The sequence below is a fragment of the Amia ocellicauda genome, chromosome 19 (genome assembly GCF_036373705.1).
Source record: "Amia ocellicauda isolate fAmiCal2 chromosome 19, fAmiCal2.hap1, whole genome shotgun sequence".
Taxonomy (NCBI): Eukaryota; Metazoa; Chordata; class Actinopteri; order Amiiformes; family Amiidae; genus Amia; species Amia ocellicauda.
The window spans coordinates 16172167-16192321 of record NC_089868.1 but is presented as its reverse complement, the minus strand read 5'-3'; the positions used below and the strand labels follow the sequence as shown (position 1 = coordinate 16192321).

Below are 20155 nucleotides of genomic sequence, written 5' to 3'. Positions count from 1 at the left end.
GCTCATCTTGCTATTATATTGCATCGTAATACTTAAAAATATACTGCTAGTGCCAGCTGTGTCTGTTGTGTCTCCCCTCCCACAATGCCATCTGCTGAGCCTGACCAGATTTGTCGTTTTCAGTCTGTCATCAAATCTCATAAAGCATAAGCTCTGGATTAAGTTCAGTACATCATCATTGTTGCAACTTTATCAGATCTTCCAAAACCATTATATTTGTCTTGGGTGGTGTGTGTAATTCCCATTGTTATGTTGTAGTAGTGTGGGGGCTGTACTTAGGGTCTATGCAGATAATTGTGTCCAGTATATGGGTTTAACATACATACCTCTACTGCAGTCAAAAGCACATTAACTTCAATCTAGCACTGCTTCAGGGCTTACTTACAATAACAGCCCTATTAATAACTGGATGTTATACTTTTGCTGGGGACAAATATGCCGCACCTATCTGTCAACAAGCATTTACACATCACTTGCTTCGGCTGTATTATTCCTACATGTCAAACCACCAACAAGATGAAATATCCTGCCTGGCATTCAACTGGGCATTAAAGACGGCTGGCAAACCTCTGGGGTGACTGCATGCCCCTGATAACACAATAGAGAAAGCTGTACACAGCACAGATATTAAAACCAGATGTGCATGTAATTACTAAAGCAACAAAAGAAACAATAAATAGAGGGTGTACATTTGAGATTGTTTCCAAGGCTTAAAAGGAAAAGTCTCGACTGAATAAATGTATTTCCTTGGCATACGAGAACACTAGTGGAATATGCGACAGGGCCATTTTTGGCACATTACACTGTTTCCTTGTAATTTCTCTTTCTTTGCACTATGGTTAAAAACATCTACCAGGGTGGCCAATGCTGTAAAATGTATATATTCTGCCCTAATATGAGACATATGCACTTGGCAATAAACAGAACATTGCTGCCCTAGGTGCGGTTTGCTGTCTCAAGTTAAAATAAAGTCACTTCAATAAAAATAGGAGGCATTCTGTTGGGGTAAATACTTGATTTGGCTGAGTGTATTTTGACATGGATTTTTCCCCTTTAAAACATCTCTCCCAGCACACTACTCTGTTTTAGATCCATCAGTCAAGGAATAACCCTTTAATCTATGTAGGAAAAAAAGATCTTATCACATTGTTGCAAATGTGTTATGACAAGTAGAGTTTTTTGAAGTTCTGGATGCTGGGTTAGTGTAGAGAGAACATTTAATGGGTTTGCTTCTCCATCTTATGTTTTCCAATTTAGACATGCATTGAATAACAGTATCTTTAAGCATTCCAGGACTGGTATGGATTCCTTTCTATATCACACTGACTGTTGGGTTTATTGGCCTACATCTAGGTTGTATTATCTTTTCAAAATGTTAATTAAATCTTTAATAGGTTCTCTGAACCCTCCGACATTTTCTCAAGATGCCATTTAGTATATCTGGAGCCATCTGAACAATCTGCTGATTTGTTAAAATATATACCCCTATTAATTTAAAGAAACAGGCATAATATGTCTTTACACTTTGTTGTCCATGAGAAATGACAATTATACAGCAGTATAATAGTTTTAATCCAGAAATCAACAAATAGGATAATGAATTATGACAACCACAGCATTTTTTCAGATTTTCTCTTCAAAAAAATGTTATTTTTGTAAGAATTGCACTATGGAAAAGGCCAGATATATATCATTTTCAGGGAACTATCCCGGCACAATTCTCTAGTTCAGCTGGTTGTGTAATGTCTGAGGGGATATTCTTTCCTCTAGTCAACTTCTAGTCAACTTCCAGGGCTCTGGGAAATTCATTTTTTCTGCTCTCTGATCCCCCCCCCAATTGAAAAGGGAGCCGAGGCCCCTTCAGAGTAATTTAAAATTGGAAAGAGGATGTTGTAATCCATTGATTTGGAAACATGAGGCCTGCATTACTGACCAAGGAACACACTGTGGAAGCTGCGAAAAGACGGTCCCTGTGCAACTGCCAGCAAATGTGTCAGTGTGTGGAGACGGGGTTGCGGAGAGTGGTGTCTGTGCTGCTGGGTCCTTGCACAACACTGGGGGCAGGACGGCTGCAGCATTAGCACCAGAGGAAGGTAACACTGCGTCTTAAAGGCCTTCCCAAGTTCACAACAGAACAGACATGCTGTGAATCATGACACAGTGGGAATATCGTATTCACACTACAAACCCTTGCTAACATGCGATGGAATATATATAGGGAAGAAATTAAGAGTTCAGTCATTTATCGGAATTACAAACCAAGGGTGGGAGGGGTGGTTTGGTGGAAGAAGGAGACTGGAGCTGACATTTCTCGCCGTAAACTTTTTAAAAAACAAATCATATTTTTTGTTACACAAACTAATTCATCTAGGACGAGATAAGAGATACAAACTAAGTGATACATGTAAAACTTTGTTCTATCATGCTGCAAGAAAGCTTGGCAAATGTAGCTGCTTTCCTACAATTTGACAATGAAAACACAACACAAGCATAAAAATATGCTAACATGTTATCAAAGAGACTGAAGGATAATCTTTTAAATACGATTTTCAGCTAGGGAAATAATTTGAGATCAGAATGAGATTCTCAGAAGATGAGATATGTGTTGGCATGTGCATTTCATTTAGAGAAAACTTACACTGGGAATTGATTAAAGTACATCATATTGGAGTTATGCATAGCAAACTGACAAACATTTTACAATACAACAGTGAAAGGAACATAAGCTATGTCTTTCTTTCCCTGTACATCTTTCATACACTATATAATTTTCAGGTATTCTAACCAGAGTTGTAAATAGATAATTACATTATATAGCTTATGAATATCAGTATTTTATTCTTTATTTCGATATTCCATCACCAGAAATTACATCTTAAACGATTATTGCCATGTCTGCTGTTCAGTTGTACATTTCTTCATTTGGGATCTCTGGCAATGATATATGAGAGTGAATGAATCTCACACCAGGTCTAAAGACTTTGCTGTGTTTGTGCATTTAACTGTTCTTAAAATACTGATTTTAAACTAAGTACCACTAAACATAGGATAGCCTTATATTACACTGGAGGCAAAGTAGACAAAATCAATTAACCTCACGTTAGAAATATAAGTTCAGTCAATTTTAGGTGAATAGTTCTAATGATCATTTCTAAAAATGCAGAAGTGTTACAGGAGATAATTTCCTCTCGTTAATGCTATTCAGAGAAAACATGTGACCCTATACTCTAGCTACGGGGTACAAAATGCACCTGGATTTCGAGGGAAATTTGGCATTCATAAAAAATAACATAATGAAAGTGTCTTCCACATGAAAAGCCATTGCTCTTTCAGTCAAGTAAAGGTTTATAACTGGTTATGTACACATTTTCCAGATTTTGAAGCAGCGGTCCTGGACAACAGTGTGTCTCTCAAAAATGTGTGTTTGCAATAAGGCAAGGCCCTGAGAACAAACAAGAGCAGAAACAAAGCAGTCACCTTTCAATCACTGTCTGTCAAACAGGACCAAAGCAAGGAAATAAATGTCAATTTCTGCCTTGCTTTGAAGTATTTTATCTCTCTCCTGGTGAATTATAAAAGTGTAATTTAACCTAATAAAAAAATAATAATAATAAGCATTCAGAAATATAACCACAAGACTGACAGTCTTTAAGGACTTTTCTGATGTTGGGAAAAACTTCCCTGAGTTCCCAGTAAAGATTAAAGTCAGAATGTATTATATCCTTTAAAAGAGCTTTTGAAGGCTCCAGCTATAGATCTCTAAGATTTAATTCAAAGTTTATATTTTTTTCTCCATTCCTGTTTTTCCTTTTACACCTATCACATTTTAAATAATTGAAAAGTGGGCTAAAGTACAATGAGTGGACAGAATGACAGATTCTTGGCATTTATACATAAATATGTAAGATTTTATATTTAAATGTATAAGACTTAAAATATCACAGAGCACAAAAGTATAGTTTAGTGTAGATTCACATAGCCTAGTGGTTAGAATACAACTTGTCACTCTGATGTAATTGCTTCGCTAAACTATAGAAAAAATACATTTTCTATACCAGTTTTATCACTTCTCCAATATTTCAGATTCAAATAGTTTCCATATGTGAATGTTTTCAAAGAAACAAGAAAATATTCGAAGCCAGATACTGAACCTTCATAAATAGACTTATCTTATTAAAATATTGTAAATCTTCAAACCTGCATAAAACACACACACACAGGGAAAAGTAAACTTCAGCTGTTAAGAAAATATGTTTTTAAAGTTTTCTTTCCTCCAGCTACTGATTCGTCAAGTTGCACATTTGAGATGTTTCAATCTGAAGAGTACGTACAGTATGGAAAATATCAAATAGCATATTTATCTTGCTTAGTTAAATGCTGATTAATTAATTGCTAGTGTTATCATAATAGTACTTTATTAAAAGTAGTTTATTAGTTGTATTATATAAATGTTCATTCAGAGTACGTCATTAAATTAAAATCTGAAAAATTACTATTTAAATTAAAACAAGTTCTATTATTATTATTATTATTATTATTATTATTATTATTATTATTATTATTACTCCCAAAACATTTTTTTAATAAATGATGAACCGCAATATAAAGTTTTACCCTTAATTTAGAAACTATGGAAAATATATCATAGACTTAATTAAACATCTCTATAGGCTTTATATTTTAAAACAAAATGATGATTATTCTTAGCCTATTAATATTATTGTTATAAAGCTATTGTAAATTAAGCAATACTGCTATATTAATCAGTTTAACCGAGAAATATTGATATCGTGTATGTAATTAATTCTACCTTCAGTTGTGTTTAAATTATTGCAGATCACAGATTGACAGGTGCAGTGCAGCCGGCACAGCAAATACGAATGATAAAGAAACATCTAGTGAACCAGTAAGAAAGTTGAAATATATAAAGTAGATTTTGAGATATTAAAAAATTATGTATATATAATGTTTTAAATATCTCAAAATCGGTGAAAAAATATAAACCATGAAGTAAATCAGATAATCAGATTGCACTAAACTGTATCAGGAAAAATAAATAAATACGATTTTAGATATAACAAATAGATTATAACAAAACTATAACTAGGAAAGCACCAAGGCACTAACAATATTTCACATACTGATATATTTAAGGATTTTTGCATACAGAGCATTAAATACTGACATCTTTTTAAAAGTGTTAGGACAAGAGGACCCACTGCGTCATCTCATTTATCCAACTACTTCTTTATGTCGTCATCAGTTATTAAATCAACGTACTGTACTCATATCGGCAACTAACAAAACAAAACACCAATTATAGCCTGTCAAGAAAATATCCCTTATCAATAATATGAATATAAATACACTGAAGAAATAAATACATAAATAATAGTTCATCGGTATATCTTGTGTCAAATGGTACTGCTATTATTATTATGATTATTGTTGTTGTTGTTGATGATGTGATTGCTGTTTGACCTCCAATGATTGGTAATGCTTGTCTGGCAGCTGATTAACGTGATATTGATCTAATGTCTCAGATATCCTGTTTTCGGCTGCAATCAGTGCGAAAAGAAAACACGCACAGACACGGAAACTTGCCTGCCTGCTCCCTGAGCTGCTGCCACACAACACATTGTTCTGTAATGTATAATGTTAGTGTTTCAAAAATAAAGGGAATTAAAATATAAATAACTGACTAAACTAAATGGAAGGTGCAAAGAATGTATGGAAAAGTGTAGCTTTATGTGTTCATTACCAAAACTTGCTTTACTGACATTGATATTTAGGCTACGTTAGTTGATAAATACTGATCCAAAAACATTAACAAAAATACAAAATGATTGATAACTATTACAAAGACAAGACATCAATCACACAAATGTATAATTCCCTACAATATAATAAAACATTGGTTTAGACTATATCAGAAAAAGGTATAGCCTTCCACCGCAGTGTTTGACATTTACATGTTGTTTAACTCTACTTGTGTTTTTTTTTTTTTTACATTCAAACCATAAAGGACGTATATGTGAATATAAAGATATTGAAAACAAAAAACTGGAAATATAGCCAATATTAATAGGTTATTTCAACGTCTAAATGACAGTCTTAAAATGTTATCTGCATATATATTTTTTGTTATTAAATATTGTTCACAATGTACACATTATCTATGGTAAATAGATATACATTTTAATAATAATTAAAAAAAATACAACCACTGAATCGAGAGAAAACATCATACAAAAAATACTACATTAGTCATTTGGATAAAGAAAACGTGATTTAGATTGTACAGATTGTCTACGTTTGTCTATTGTTTGGGCTTAATGAATTCAATATTTTAAATAATTGTTTGATTTCAATATACCTATAAAGGAAGTCGAGAACAAAAGAAGCAAAACGAACCTTTACAGCCTGCTTTTTTAATTGTTAGATACTAACGGATAGGTTCTAGAATTAGCATAGAACCTGTATTACGTTCTAGAAGCGAAATATTTGACATGCATCAGTCATGTAACTATTTCAATTTTAAACCTAGGTTGATGCTGGAAGAGGTTTGATGCGCATTGTGCACAGAGATGGATAAAGAAAGCGGCATTCAGGTGCGGCACGGATCCCTAAACCGTGAGAGAACTTGAAATAATTACAGACGTACGAATGAACGTGTTCTATATTATATGATCTAAAGGCAGCGGCTATATGCAAACTATAGTCTTAATTCAATTGCGTTTGCTTTTCACATCCTCGGCATCAGCGGCTTCCAATACGGATGTTATATTGATGCTGAGCAAGTGCAGCTGGTTGGCAATAAACGAAAAAGACGATCGTGTCACCTTCCCACCCAGATGCCACAGGTTAATGATAATGGCAGAGATGTTTTAAGAGCGGCTGCGACAGTGCCAGCCATTGTGCGCAATAAACTGTCCAAGTTGCGTGCGTGTGCGTGCGTGTATATGCGCAGGTTAATGGTTTGCGGTCCCCTGTCTCTTTTTTTTTTTTCTTCTTCTTGGAAAAGAGAAAGATGAAATCTGATTTTAAGTGTTCATATAAGCCTGCCAACTGATGAAAGATACTCCGTCAAAGTTATTCTGGTATTCCTGACGTGGGTCTAATACCGCGGTCCTCATCCAAATCTAACACCTCTATAGGCGTGGATCAGCAGAGGAGGTGCGGCCAAATAAGCCCAGGGAGAAAAAAAAAAGTATGAAAAAGTTCCACCCTCCCGAAAACAAAACTTTTTACTAGAGTATGGGCTATAGCCAAAGTCTGAAATGGGATGCCAGGAGTGACTTGCTCGGGAATCGGGAGATAAAAACGCGTCGGGGAATTACCCCGCACATCTCTGGATTACTGCCTGGGCTTCACCTTGTTTTCTGGGGTATGCGGCAGCTGAGCCTGACAGTAAAATGTACTGGAAAAGTGGCAAAGTAGACGACAAGGGAAATGGCCTGGATGCGCTCTCCCACGACACGGTAGGTGAAATGAATCCTCGTCTCACACCGTGCCATATCGCATAATTCCGATTTGTGCGTTTTTGCAAGCGATCCCAGTCTCTTCCTGCCGTACCCGGGCGTGCTCTTTAAACGCTGCACAGCCTCGAAAGCCAACTTTCTTTTTATAACGTCTTGCATGCGTTTATCAAATCTGCAACCCGGTGAGCGCCTGAAGAAAATGCACTGGATATGTAGGGTATTCTTCTGAAAAGGCTGAATGACTGGGTTTGCTGTTTAAGTCTGTGTCATGTAACTGATTGGTTTTAAAGCGGATTGGAGAATGCGACATTGTTCGCTTAGTGCAACTTTTTACTAATATTTTGATTTAACAAGAGCATGGGAATAATTAGTCGCCACAAATCCCCCAAAGCTGTTTTCTGCCTGGGGGGGGGGGGGAACAAAAAAAAAAAAAAAAAAGTGTGAATCACCTGCAGCTGTAATTGTCGCTCGTTACAACGGCTTTTCAGTCTAAACTCCCAGTATTTCCTTCAAATTGGCAATGGAAGAAACGCCAGGCTTCTCAAATCTACAATAATTAGCCCTTAAGCAGCTTATTAAACCTCTTCACCTTTAGGTTACCCTTTTCAAAGACATTTGGGGGGGAAAACGCTGCTCTTTTAATTGCTGTTATTAAAAAATCAATTCCCTTTTCCCACTGACTCCAAACTGGTTTTGATTGACACCGGCAATTGATATGTCGGGGAGTAGACCTTTTGTGTGAACCAGTTCCGAGTCCCGAATGCAGATCCTGGGAGAATAATACCCGCAGGACCCATTACCTCAAGAGGCTTGTGTTTCTGTAAGCAAGGGCTGGAGTATTTACTCTCCTAATGACATCTTAATCAGCGCCGGGCTGGTATTTATGGGCTGGCGTGCACTGGTTAAAACGGGCGGCTCGGATGCTCAAGGTTGGTGTTCGTAGTTCTGGGTGAAACGGTCTTTTTTTTTTTTTTTTTTTTTTTTCCCCTTCCTTCTTCCCATGTTTAATTATTTTTTTTTAAGTTCCTCCTCATGTCTGAAGACTGTGAACCGACATCCCCCGGCTCTTTGGGTAGATGTAGAAAACCATGGGCAGAAACGGAACGGGTAAAGTTTTTCCAGCCGTCGCCGGAGACCGTTAAACACACCTCGCTACTGGCCAGGGATTATACCACACCTGTGATAGGCAAAACGCGTTGTTGTTTTTTTCCATCTTCCCCTCCTTTCTTCCCCCTCCCCCCAACACCCCTCCACCATTGGAGGTCAAGGGCTGAAATCCGCTACTTCGTTATCTATCCTTTGCGCTGCCGCCGCTGTGGTTGACATTCTGTAAACTGTAAAGGTTTACTGTAAAAAGAACGCGTTCGCCCGTCCGGTGCGACTTTACAGGCGAGGAGACGCGCTTGTGAAACCGGGTAGGGGGCGAGTGTTTGGTTCAGGAAGGCGACCTTTATTTTATTCGTATTAAGTTTACACTCGGTGACATTTTTTCTGAAGTTTTAGGTTGCCTATGTTGGTTGCTAAATGCCGTTTTGCCGTTATCCAGAGCACACCGGAGGACGTTTTTGAGGACGACTCCTGCTCCCTGTCTTCCTCGCTGTCGCCCTCTTCTCCGCAGGCTATGGCCTCGGCCTCTCTCTTGGGGAAAAGTGTGTGTACCAGTTGTGGGCTGGAGATAGTGGATAAATACCTGCTGAAGGTAAGAAATACAATGCCACGGTGCTGGGCTTACTCCTGTGTTAAAGTATTGCGCTAAATTGGAAAATGTCCATTTTCTCTTACCTGTATGTTTTTTGTTTAATGGGAACGGAGGAACGCTCATAAATGATGATGGTCTTGACTTGAGTGCTAAAGTAGCCATGTGAAACCAATCGCAACAATGAAACGAGTGTTATTTTTTCTCCTTTTCTTAAATTGTTTTTAAAAAAAAGGTCTTTGCACCTTCATATTTGCCGACTTCTTATCCCCCCCCCCCCCCACTATTTAGAGTTGTGTATGCGAAATAGTTGTAAAGTTCTTTTAAATGTACTTTCATGGCAAAAAAAAAAATATATATATATATATATATATATACGGTTTGCATTTTCGTAATGGAGTGCAGATCTAAAATGACAGAGGTGAGGAGTTGAATGATTTGTTCAGATACAGAAACCCTTCCTAGTCAACAATACAAGCTGGAATGAACGGCTTTTGAAAATTTAAAATTAAAATAAATCAAATCTAACGCCACTTGAAGTGATTTTCAGAAGACATTAGCTGATTCTCTCCGTACCACTGATAGTTTCCCAAAGTCGTGGTTGAATCGCTCTTGCCCATGAACCCGTTTTCGTAATCCTTGTTTTCCGTCTGTGTAGGTAAATGACTTGTGCTGGCATGTGAGGTGTTTGTCGTGCAGCGTGTGCCGCACATCGCTTGGCAGACACACCAGCTGCTACATCAAAGAGAAGGACGTATTCTGTAAACTGGACTATTTCAGGTAGTGTATTGTTGCAGTGGAACAATGACTTCTAGAACAACAATGCGCTAGAACCTCGCACACGGAGAGTTCGAACATAAAAGCACATCTCCGACACCGACACTCCTAGGATTATTGCAGGAGTCCCGTGTTGACGCATCGGTTATAGGTTTGGTATTCAGTAGCTTCGTTAAATCGCAACGCTGTTCAGAAGGCATGTATTGTACAACAGTTTTAAAGTTTATTGTATAACCATTTTAAAGCATTCAATTAATCTTAGGCTTTTGTTTTTTGGAATGCCTCTATTTTAATTTGTACGTGGTGATATTGACTAATTGATTTATGGAAAAGATGACTGTCAAAATACGCCACATGTTTTATGAGCGCAGTATAATTTATTACAAATGTCCCAGTGCATTGTAAGTCGAAATCTAAGCAATGGCTTATAATGTAACTTTACCAAATAGCTACACTGTAGGTCAGATTTTTTTTTTCTTCTGGCTGCTGTAAATCTGGGAAAAACCTTTTTGGATACAGTTCTCTTTTGACTGACTGCAACAATGAAGTAACCAAGTTAAAAATGAGTAAACCACTTGGCCTAGCAGACATTATAGTTTAATTGCTGGTCTGGAACCAAAATGATTTGAGTCAATCTTATTTACTGTTCAACTTTAAACATTGCAATTTGAAGTACCTCTTAAATATTATTTTATTATGCTGTTGGTGGTGTAAATATAGCCCACACATGAAGTACCAGCATATTAACAGATGAGCTGTAGTACATCTCACTCTCCTGACTTTTGTGTCCCTTGTATCTGCAGAAGATATGGGACCCGGTGTGCACGCTGTGGCAGGAATATACACTCAACTGACTGGGTTCGTCGAGCGAAAGGAAACGTCTACCACCTCGCTTGCTTTGCCTGCTTTTCATGTAAGAGACAGCTGTCCACTGGGGAGGAGTTTGCCTTGGTGGATGAAAAAGTTCTTTGCAGGATACACTACGACTGCATGTTGGACAACCTTAAACGAGCCGTGGAGAATGGTAAGAGGACTCAACTCAGTATTTAAAATGAGACTCGGTATATTCTAACCTTAATCCCCAGAAAAGCAATTTCTTCTACCTTTGCGCAGGGTATCATTCACCATTTTAAAATGTTCACTCTGCACATCTGTTGAAGTCAAGTAGCTCTTACTGATGACTTTGTTCCCCCCCTCCTTTCTTTTTCTGGGGGGTGGGGTTAATTACAGGAAATGGTGTAAATGTAGAAGGAGCAATGCCAACAGAACAGGAAGTTAACCAACCTAAACCAGCCAAGAGAGCTCGGACTAGCTTCACAGCCGATCAGCTTCAGGTAAACATGTGGGACAGATTGAGCGAAAGATCCAACTGCTTTGGAGCCGAACTATACAAAAGCTGTATGCAATTGTGTATATAAAGGATTTTGTTTTGTAAATAGATGCAAAATACTGTATATAATTTAAGTAACAATTTTGTACTTGTATTGTACTTTAACTTGATGTATAAACTCAATGTATTTAAGCATTATAGAATACTCTAATGTAGAAATGTGCGTTTTGGTGCAGGTAATGCAAGCCCAGTTTGCTCAGGACAACAACCCTGATGCCCAGACCCTTCAGAAGCTGGCCGAGAGAACAGGCCTCAGCAGGCGAGTAATTCAGGTAGGACTGACCCCACCTGCGTCTCCACTGACCACTGCAGGCGTGGCATCACAGCCCATTGCTGGAGGATTTGTAATCTTGTACCAAATAGATCGAGGTTAATTACATATAACTTTCACAATATTCATGGACAATCTTGTTTAGGAGCTTTCCAAAGGCTTTTAGGTTTAATTTTTTGGAAAGATAACCCAAGTTAACCTGAACTGGAAAATGTGCATCTGTACCTGTTCCAGACTGATTGAAATTGAAGTAAAATACAATCTGTGGGTGGCAAATGTCAAATTTACTATTGCCTCTTTTGCAAAAAAAAAAAAAAAAAAAAGCATAATAAAAGCTGTAGATATTTTACAGCAGCCATTCAAAGGTAGAATTTTGATGCTTAAGAATTTGTTCAATTCAATGTAACTGCAGTATACCTTTTTTTAAATAATGAACATATGGATTTAGGTAGGCAATGAATGGATTAGGTCTAACCATTGCTCGTCTCCAAATTGTTCAGACTCGTGATTTCTAAAAGGTGTTTAATATCTCTCTTTGAAAATACGCACAGACTTGTCCTAATTTGTTTTCATACAAACATTCTACTGTTATGCATCTGCTTGTTGATTAAGAGTGCTGCCTGTTTAAACAGATGGCTAGTGTTTTCAAATGTATCTTATGAATGAATCTAATCAAATGTATTGTTATAGCATGTGCCAATACAAAAAAATATATATACAAATGCTTTGCACACTGGCTATAATATGACAAAGTAGAACAATGTTATATACATAAATGAAACCATTTAGAAGCTGTGTTTGATAGACCTTTATAACCAGAGTTGGTTTTACTTCAGTATCCTATGAAAAATGGTAATAACTTTATTGAGGAAGATTTAGTTCTGATGAAGACTTTCCCCTTCGCTCTTCTGGTATCACACCCTTCATCCTTCATTGTTAACCCTTCATTCAGTTTTATGTATATTGTGCATACCGTTTTTGAGTTGCTACAATATACCTTTGCAATGCTTTGAGTGTCCGGAGTATCTACCACGTAGATACACACACACACACACACACATATATACATATATATACACACACAGAGTATCTACTCTGTAATTAAAATTATATTTTTCAGACAACTAAATAGTTATTTGGCATTAGATGGGTTTTCTTCACATGCGATTAATGGTGGTTAACTCAAATGTTTTGAAATTTACTTTGACATGCAATGATTAATGGATAAAATAGGAATGTGCTGCATGTAAAGACCAAAAAGACCTTTGAAGTACTGTTTCTCTTTCTCTCTGAAGTGGTCAGGTTGTTCCCTGTGCAGGTTGTTTGACAATGCTTCTTCCCTGGTTATGTTAATGAAAGCCTGTGTTTGTTTATTTTGTATATATTTTATTGTAGCAGAAAATAAAAGGCAGGTTCTGCCCTTTGAACTAGGAAAATTATCGCTTTTTTTTCCTATAATATCTTTTGATTATTTTCTGTGACACCTGTGGCTGGACTGGGGCCAGCCATTGCTGTGCTTCTGTATGAAACGCAAACCTGTTTATTTTCTAGGTTTGGTTCCAGAACTGTAGGGCTCGTCATAAGAAACATGTGAGTCCTAACCATTCATCCACTGCCCCAGTCTCCTCAATGCAGCCTTCCCGCCTGTCCCCACCGATGATGGAGGAGCTGCAGTACTCCGCCTACGTGCCGCCCGACGGACAAATGCTGACTGCCTTGCACTCGTATATGGACGGTAAGCATAATTAAATGAAACCTTTTTCAATCGGTCGAGAGGATTTTAAAGTAGAAATCACTCTGTGCTGTTCTACTGAGTCCCAACCCCTCGTGTAATTAAATAATTCTAGACACTGCTTCCCTTGGTTGTGTGTATTTCTTGCTTTAATTTATGATTGAAACTGATGCTAAAATCTTTTATTGTAGTGTTTGAAAGTCTGGAGATGTGTATAACTAACTAGAAGTTAGAGACCTGTATCCGAGACTTGCAGTGGTGGTGAGGTCGTGGCGCTCTGGGCAGCCAGACTGCAGTGTAAAGGGGTATATAAGAAGGAAGACTAACAGATATTCATGACTCTCTTCACAGCTCATTCTCCGTCCTCCTTGGTCTTTCCTCCTTTACTGTCCCATACCATGACACAGCTGCCAATCAGCCATGCCTGATCCCCTTGCGCTGCAGCAAGCCCCTTCTCCACATTCAGGTCAGAACCACAAGGAAATGCATGATGGATCCTTACTATTCCGAAGCTGTATGTTATATAAACATATGCAAATGCCTTCCATTATTTGTTGAGTGCCGAAGCGCTCCTCTCTCGGAGAAACTGGCATCAATGATGTAAGAATTCCATGTTGTACAACTGGTAACTGTAAACTTTTTTTTTTCTTTTGTTTTATATATAAATATATATATAGGTGAAAATGTTATATTTAATTTATTTCCTGTATGTGACTGAGCACTTTGTTTTAAAATTAAAAAAAAAAAAATAGTGGAAATTGTTTACAATGTTGTGGCTTTTGTAATGCTTTGTTCATTTAAAGGGGTTCATTGGGACCATTTACAGTGATTTTTATAGAAAATCTACACCCCCTTGAACTACTCGCACTTTGTGGTCCCTTCCTCAGACCATGCATGTACACTACTGGTCAAAAGTTTTAGAACACCTCCGTTTCTCCAGGTTTCTATTGAAATGTATGCAGTTTAATGTGTGTGTACTATGAAATTAAAGCACAGAACAAACAATTGGAGATGGATAAATCATGGAATAGTTTTAACAAAATGTAACCCCTTAAACTGACAAGCCCCTCTGGTATCAGTGTGCTTCTCTTTTATCCCATGTGTACTCTTCACTGTTTGCCAAGTGTTTGGTATCCCATGAAAGCTGAGACTCTCGGCTTTCTAACGATGTGGAGCATTCTCTAATGTGATTTTTTGTATAACCCCGTCGGCATTCTGAAATGGGGTGGTGGGGGGATACTTGGTCTGAGTAGGAATACAAAATCTCAAAATATGGACAACCAGTCTAGAACAGACCGTCTACTGATCAAAACAAGACCATCCACATTTTGGTAGACGCAACACATGCCCGTAGAGAGCTCAAAATATCAAGATGGAAAACTCTGATGCACAATGATTTTACATCATTGGATCTGAACTTCTCTGTTTGATAGAACATCAAATATATACTGGATTAATCATTAGGCTTGTGCTCAGAACAAACTATCTGCAAAGAAAACCGGAACTGAGTGATCTGTGACCGTGTGAATGAGACTGTCCCCCACCCCACCCCCCCGAGCAGACTGTGCGTTTACCCCCCGGGCTCTAATTGAAGGTGGGCGTAGGGAAACTGAATTGCGCGGGTAGCCAGGAGAATTAAGCTTTCAAACAATGTGCGCATTGTAGGAATAGTGTCACTTCTATGCACAGGAGCTGTGTGTAACCCTGCCAAATAATGCTTAAGAGGGTGTAGTAACCGTATATAACTCTGAAATGTACATTTTTGGTAACCTAAACTTTACATTTTGTAACATTTCAGGTTATTCATTGGACTTAAATTTTCAATAAATTTGAAAAATGGGTGTTCTAAAACTTGTCTGGTAGTGTACATGTTTTCACTTATCTACAAGCCATACTCCAACTGTTAAGTGGGGAAAAAATAATGTAGAAGAAAAAAAACTTTCCCCCTGACTAGGTGGAAGCACCTTTTGGTAGCAATTACTGCAGTGAGTCTTGGGATGGTTTCTACCACCTCTGCACACATACATTTGCCATTTGTATATTTGATAATTCTGTAGAAGTGTTGATGGACAGCATTTTCCAAGTCATGCCACATATTTGATAGGATTCAGGTTGGGACACTCACTGGGCCATTCAATGACATCTACCGGTTTACCACTCCACTATAGTTTTGGCTGTGTGCTTTGGGATGTCATGTTAAAAGGTGAACTTTTCTGCGTTACATAAGAAAGTATATAAAAAGGAGAGGAGGCCATTCAACCCATCGTGCTCATTTGGTGATCCAAGGATCCTATCCCGTCTATTTTTAAATGTTCCCAAAGTTTCAGTTTCAACCACATCGCTGGGGTGTTTGTTCCAGATTGTGATGACTACATTTGAAGTGTCTCCTGTTTTCCGTCTTGAAGCCCAGTTTCCATTTGGTCCCCGGGTCCGTGTGTCCCTGCATTGTTGCAGATGACAGCAGATTTTCCTCAAGGACATTTCTGTACTCTGTGCCATTAATTTCCCCCTCTATCCTGACAAGTTCCCCAGTCCCTGCAAATGAGAAACACCCCCATAACAGATGCTGCACCCCCATGCCTCACAGTAGGGATATTGTTCTTTGGGTGATGTTGGGTTTGAGCCAAACACAACACTTTCTATTTAAACAATAAAAATGAATTTTAAACTATTTTTATTACTGTCAGACCACAAAATGTGTTGCCACATGGCTACAGAATATTTTTTGCATTGTTCAAGGTGGGCTTTCTTGAGTACCATACAGGCCAGATCTGTGGAGTGCTTGGGACACTGTCACATGCACACTTTGACCAGTCTTGACCATAAAAGCCTGTGGGTCTTGCAAGGTTGCCATTAGCCTCTGATCAGTCTCCTTGCTCAGCCATCCAGTTTGGAGAGACGGCCTGATCTAGGCAGGGTCTTGGGTAGTCCCAAACACCTTCCATGTCTTGACTGTGTTTCAAGGGATATTCAAGACGCATTCCCTGATCTGTACCTTTCAACATCTTTTAAACGCTCCTTGGTGCTCATGGTGCTTTTAAATGCACGACCCAGCAGAGGGAATCGACAGGAGCTGCTGAATTTATCCTGAAATCATGAGTCACTGGATTTTTGCACAGCTGGAGGACACTTAATTTGGTGTGATTTTGAAGGTGATTTGTTTACCTGAGCTAACTTTGGATCACTATTAGAATGGGGGAGGACACTTATCCAACCAATTTCACTTTTTATTAATTTTCTTATTTTTTCCACTTGTAAGTAGTGGGGTAGGATGTGTAGATGCATGGAGGGGAGGGGAGGGGAGGGGGGGGGCAATTTAATTCCAGGCTATAAGGCAACAAAAAGATAAAGGTTTGAAAGGGGGTGTAGACTTTCTATAGGGACTGAATGTGGAGACTCAATTTCTCCATTGATGTTCTAGCTACGGGCTGGGATTGAATGTCACTGTAGTATTGTAGCTGCATATTTCATTTTGTCAACTGTATGCTTTGATTCATGTTATTAAGTCTGCAGTTTTCCAAAGGTTTTTTTGATTGGGAGCAGAGATGCTACTATTTCCTAGTCTGTGTCTTGGTCCGAAGCAGCTTTGACGAATCCTATTGCTGATGCAGACCATCCTGCGACACGGACTGAGTGACGCAGTGACACAGAAGGGTCTGCTTTAACTGGTTGTGCCAGAACTGACCTCTGCAGCAATAATTGCAGATGTTGATTTAGATTTACCCAATAATGTGCATTGGAAAGACTTGCTTATGACTACATGCTGAATGTGGTAAACTATTTTTGCCCCTTTGTATGGCAAGCCATTGTGACATTTAATCCATAATTGCTGATATCAGCAATTCGTGGTATGCCGTAATTGGTATGCATTTTTGATATCAAGAATTGTATTTATAGGGAATACAATCCTTTATCAAAAATACAATTGCTGATATCAATAATTAACTGCCAATTGTTGATATCAACAATTTCATTTTTGATATCAGAAATTGTATTCTTTATCAAAAATGCATACTAAATAGCATCCGGTTCTATTTTTGATATAAAAAATGCATACTAATTACCATCTGGTTTCGGCTGCTTTCCATGTTATAATCACTCCCTTTCTCCAGAAAAGCCCCCAGTAGATGTTGCCATTCTCTACTGGCATTTTGCCTGTTTTTGTGCGTTTCTCCTTGATAGTTTGTGCCATATGCATTTATGTTATATCAAATGAAAGAACAAGTTGTGGCCTTTCGTATTATAAGGGCTAATTGGCTGACAGAGTACAAACAAACTCGAGCAGGTGAAGATTAGTCCTGTACACTGTGAGAAATGGCCGATTTCACAAGCCTATAGCTCAGGCTAGGAACACCCTACATAAGCGAGTCAGACATCGTTTGAGAGTTCCTGGTTTCTATATTTTATTTATATTTTGATAAACATATTTGATACATGTATTTATAATCTGAAAATAATGGGGTGGAGTGTAAAGGTTGTTAATTAGTATGCATTTTTAAATCAAAAATAAAACCAGAAGCTAATTCGTATGCATTTTTGATATCAAAAATAGAACCGGATGCTATTTAGTATGTATTTTTGATATCAAGAATTCAATTTCTGATATCAAAAATACCTGATCATTCTTTATATCAGAAATTGTATCTTGGATATCAGAATTTGAATTCTTGATATCAGCAATTATGGATTAAATGTCACAGCAGCTTGCCCTAACGTTGGGGGATTAGATCTGTGATGTTCCTCTCATTAAGATCTTGCCTCAGTATAGGGCATTTTGATCTGATCTGATCTGATGTGATGGTAATGACCTCCTGGGTGAATTGATGAATGGAACAAATGGCATCCTGTAAGACATTCAAGGCTTGCTACATTTTCCTTACGAAAAGGTGACTTCACTGTATGCAGTACAGTAGAAGCTTGCCAGTTAAGCTCTGGGGCACGCTGGTAGAGGTTTAACATGTTAATCACACCTAAAGTTATGGTCTTTTTAGCTCTCTATGTTTATATAATGGACAGTTGCACAATATTAATTTTAAATTAGTTTTTATTTTAATCTAGAAACTACACCAAGATATTAAAGGTAACAAAAAAAGTGAATCAACATAACCTTTAATGCTTTATTCTTTTCCTAAGCAACAAACCATATATTCAAGTCAACACTTGTCTTTACTGTCACATGGTGCAATGTGATGCAATTGCTTTAACCCCACAATGTTGCCATGTTCTCTATCTCTCCCCCTGATTGGCATCAGGCCATTCTTTACTTTGGAAATGCACAGCATGTTTAATGGAAAACAGTAAATGGATCCTATTCTACTTGGATATATAATGGTTATGTACAGATTAATTAGTTAAAAAAATTCAGTGTTCAGTTTAATAACTGTGTAGTTCATTAACATGTACTTTTTTATACCAGTGTTTAAGTAAGAATGAAAGTATGGCCTATTAAGTACAAATATCAAATCTTGTGGGACTGATTAAGTTCTCATCACATTCAGACAGGCACTGAAATTATGCATTATTTTTGATCAACCTTTTATAGTACAAATAAACTGAACTCAAACAAAATTATGCCACACAATTTCAAATTGAACTTTATGATCAAGAAAACAATACTGATAGTTTCAAAGAAACAAATAGTTACACATCAGTTTACCCAAAAGCATTTTACATTCTCCATTTCTGCACAGCAGAAGGACTTGCTAACAATGTACAGTTCCATGTAGTGTTCATTTGGCTTGATGCTCTGTAACATGTTTTGCAAATACAGTAAAACTCATTTTCATTAAAGAGGAAAGAAAGTGTATACATCTAGTCTAAGGTGAATGTATTAAAATATTTGATTCTGCTTTGTAAGACAATCAGGGTATATTTACCTGACTGAGCACCTGGAGTCTTATTCTGAATTGGTGTGAAACATGTTCTTAGCTATAGTACAGAAATGTATCAAAAGTACATTTAAGGAAAATGTTTATCTCCTTAATTTGAAAGCTGAAACTACAAAACATTTTAACAGTCTTGTTATTATTGATACTGATTGGGTTTGCAGTGCCTCCTGGTGGACACTGAGTGACACTAGGAACTTGGTAGGGAAGCACATCTGAGATGGATTGGACTTTTCACAATTGACTATATATATATATATATATATATATATATATATATATAAAGCATCCCGACTGCTTCCTTAGCTATTTTAATAGCATCATTTTCTAAAAATGAACTTTCTACCAATAAGGGTGCATCTTCACATGTGAGCAGGAATATACTCCTATATCACCCAAAACAAATGCATCAGTAAAACCCAATGCTTTTGTAAAAACCTATAAACCTTTAGGGCAGAGACACATTTCAGAATAAAAGGCATGTATTTCGCAGCAGTACACTTTGCACTGACAATATTGTAAAATATGGCAATATAAATGACATCTTGACCACATTAATTACTTTTATACATATGATAATGTAATAAAATAATTCCCTTTAATTTTCTTGAATAAACTTTATATAAATTTAACTATATAGTAGTATTTGGGATTACTGAAAATAAGTCTATATAAAACATGTTCCAATAACCCCAAATTCTACACATTTTGTCCTTGTAATAAGAGACATACATTCATTCTGGGTGTCTTGGCAGAAAACTCGCACAGGAGCATGGCAACACCTGCCCATCCCTCCCCTCACACTCACTGCCCTGAGACCGTCGCTGCGCCTTTATTTCTCTTGTTCAGGATCCTCATCAAAGAGCCGCTCATGTAAAATGGCCTGGCGGGAGAGCCGTCGTTCCTCTCCAGATCTTCCACTG

The 20155-nt window shown here is 37.6% G+C and overlaps 2 protein-coding genes and 1 long non-coding RNA gene across 7 annotated transcripts in view; 1 reads left to right on the top strand and 2 right to left on the bottom strand.

Annotated features, from left to right (window-relative positions):
* The first annotated feature begins 6944 nt into the window (after positions 1-6944).
* Positions 6945-14870, top strand: LOC136714751 (LIM/homeobox protein Lhx8). Of its 3 annotated transcripts, none has more exons than XM_066692360.1 (9): positions 6945-7481; positions 8505-8588; positions 9028-9180; positions 9836-9957; positions 10761-10978; positions 11185-11288; positions 11521-11616; positions 13167-13350; positions 13699-14870. In XM_066692360.1, exons 1-9 carry the CDS (start codon positions 7416-7418, stop codon positions 13773-13775), a joined length of 1104 nt encoding a protein of 367 aa, XP_066548457.1. In that variant the 5' UTR covers positions 6945-7415; the 3' UTR covers positions 13776-14870. The 3 variants fall into 3 exon arrangements, with proteins under 3 accessions (XP_066548457.1, XP_066548456.1, XP_066548458.1); XM_066692359.1 differs by having other exon boundaries at positions 6947-7481; positions 10758-10978; positions 13699-14869; XM_066692361.1 differs by lacking the exon at positions 8505-8588 and having other exon boundaries at positions 6953-7481; positions 10758-10978; positions 13699-14868.
* LOC136714752 (uncharacterized) lies at positions 9109-9880 on the bottom strand. The gene is made up of 3 exons (XR_010805049.1): positions 9754-9880; positions 9264-9329; positions 9109-9174 (listed from the first exon to the last, which is right to left on the bottom strand). It is a non-coding gene; the product is annotated as an uncharacterized LOC136714752 (long non-coding RNA).
* A 3580-nt stretch (positions 14871-18450) lies between the features above and the next one.
* Positions 18451-20155, bottom strand: part of slc44a5b (solute carrier family 44 member 5b) — a 90272-nt gene continuing 88567 nt past the window's right edge. For all 3 annotated transcript variants that reach the window (XM_066691685.1, XM_066691684.1, XM_066691687.1), the window contains one exon: positions 18451-20152. In XM_066691685.1, coding sequence (XP_066547782.1) covers positions 20037-20152 — 116 coding nt within the window. In that variant the 3' untranslated portion in view covers positions 18451-20036. The remainder of the gene's footprint in view (positions 20153-20155) is intronic.